Genomic DNA, 2148 nt, shown 5'->3' on the forward strand with positions numbered 1-2148 from the left:
TGTTTCAAGGGCAGGTTGGATGAGGCTTGTGCAGCCTGGTCTGGTGGGAGGTGCCCCTGCTCATAGCAGGGGGCTTGGAACCTGATGATCTGTTAAGGCCCCTTCCAACCTGAACCATTCTCTGATTCTGATTCTGTGGCTCCCTTATCAAAATAAATAAAAAAAACAACCACATACATGCAGGTACTTGAGGAAATCAATCTACATCCCATGCTGCATTATTTACAAAGCAATTAGTGCTCCTCAATGTCACAGAACAGCACAACACACCACCTCAGTTTACTGGGGAGATCAGAGATGAGACTAAGACACTAAGAGTGACCAGACCTCAAGTGAGGAAACCATGCTCACATGAGAACCTCTGTTCTGATACACAAGAAGTTCTCCAGAGCTTCACTTGCAGCCTTTGGAACAGACCCATGGAAAGACACAATGAGCACAGGGAGACCAGCCACCTCAAAACTCCTGCCTTTGGAACTGGAAACAGATTTCTCTACTCTAGGTCTTACCTAGAAACTAAAGCCTGAAACTGCTGACAAGTTCAATCCACTTCAAGTAATTTCAAGCCAAATGAGAATGAGAAAACTTTGACATAAAAATGGTTTTAAAACTCAACCTTAAACAAATCCAACCAGCTGAAGCTACACTGAAATCTGTTACAAGTTAGTGTGTCTCTAGAATGAATTGACTTTTCCTTCTTCCATCTCAAGTCAGTATTGTGACCCTGACATGTTAGCAAAGCTTTGTGTCACCAACACCTGAAGAGCTCTGGACACCAGTTCTCACTGGCCAGAGACATAACCAACCACCACCATGGGGGCAGCTGGAGCCCCTGTGACACTGCCAACTGAGGCCTTGTAAAATGAAGACTAATTAACCAGCCAAAAGCTGATTGCATCAGAGATCTCTTCAAACTACATTTCCACCTTCAACCATACTGTAATCAAACATGGTCAGGCACCCAACTCTTGAGAAGTGCCACACTTGCCTCACAAATTGTGTACAATCACATCAGGAAACACAGATGCCTTCAACCACCCATGCTGATTAGCCCCAGCATCATTACACAATTATGTTCTTCTTCATAGTGAGTTCAAAGTATCACACATTTCCTGAAAGTCAGTGGGAAGGACCAGCTATGATCAATGCTTCACCAAAACAGCCCGTTTTCATGTCAGACCATTTATGCTTGAAATGCTGATGTTCTTCACCATGACAGCACAGCTACAAAGGGTTTGTCGAGCCTCCTTCCCCATGTTAAAGAATAACTGAACAGTATGCTAATTTACTTTCCTCCAGTGAACTGTCTGCATTCCCTTCCGATTTCCTGTAGCTACAAATATGATAATCAGGAGAACAAAGACTTTAGCACAGCCACTCAGAAACCAGTAAATGAATTGAAATATGCCTGATTCCCAGAAGAAGCAAAAGAAGACCTGCAGCCTAGCTTGGCCTGAGTACCCCAAGATGATATTAAAAAAGGAATAGTGAGTAAAGTTTTCCCTTTTTAAGTTCATGGACAATACAACCACTTAGCAACGAACCCATCTACCTTTAATTCCCACTTCCTCCCGAGCCTCTCTGGACAGCAACTTCTGGCACTCCATCAGTCCCCTTTTATCCCAGTTTCTTTTTATAAATCCAAGGTCAGGTTTCCTCTCCCATCTCATGTGATGTGCTGGACTGAAGTTCTGCCAGCATGGTCGGTCCACTCAACTGCCAAATCCCATCGCATACCACAACACTCCTTACCAGGCTATCCCACCAACCCCCTCCACAGCTCCATTCTGGGCATTTTACTTAAACGTTTAGCAGAGAGAAATAAAAAGACAAGGCTGAAACACCAACTTCCCTAGCGAGGCTTAACTGCACCTAGACCAAAAAAAAATTAAAACCCCCCTGGGACCCCCTGGCACCCGGGGGTCTGCGGGTGTGCAGGGGGGTCCCCGGCCCTGTCCCCGGGGGGGGCCGTGCCCCGGCCTCACCTCCTCCTCGCTCTCGCTGCGGAAGCACAGGCAGGCCGCCCGCTTCTTGTAGCCGTCCCCGTCGTAGGTGCGAGTCTGGTTGGACTTGAGCTTCATCATCCTCCTCTGCGAGGGGGCAGCCGGAGGGGCGGGCCGGAGCGGCGCGGCCTAGAGGGCGGGCAGG

At 47.5% G+C, this 2148-nt stretch overlaps 1 protein-coding gene across 1 annotated transcript in view; it reads right to left on the reverse strand.

Moving 5' to 3' along the window:
* The window catches only part of NUDT3 (nudix (nucleoside diphosphate linked moiety X)-type motif 3), a 24619-nt gene extending 22475 nt beyond the window's left edge, over positions 1–2144 (reverse strand). The window contains exon 1 of the mRNA XM_010007088.1: positions 1986–2144. Within this exon, the coding sequence (XP_010005390.1) occupies positions 1986–2084 (99 nt within the window). The 5' untranslated portion in view covers positions 2085–2144. The remainder of the gene's footprint in view (positions 1–1985) is intronic.
* Between the last annotated feature and the right edge of the window lie 4 nt (positions 2145–2148).

This window comes from Chaetura pelagica, unplaced genomic scaffold, assembly GCF_000747805.2.
Source record: "Chaetura pelagica isolate M959 unplaced genomic scaffold, ChaPel_1.0 scaffold757, whole genome shotgun sequence".
Classification (NCBI taxonomy): Eukaryota; Metazoa; Chordata; class Aves; order Apodiformes; family Apodidae; genus Chaetura; species Chaetura pelagica.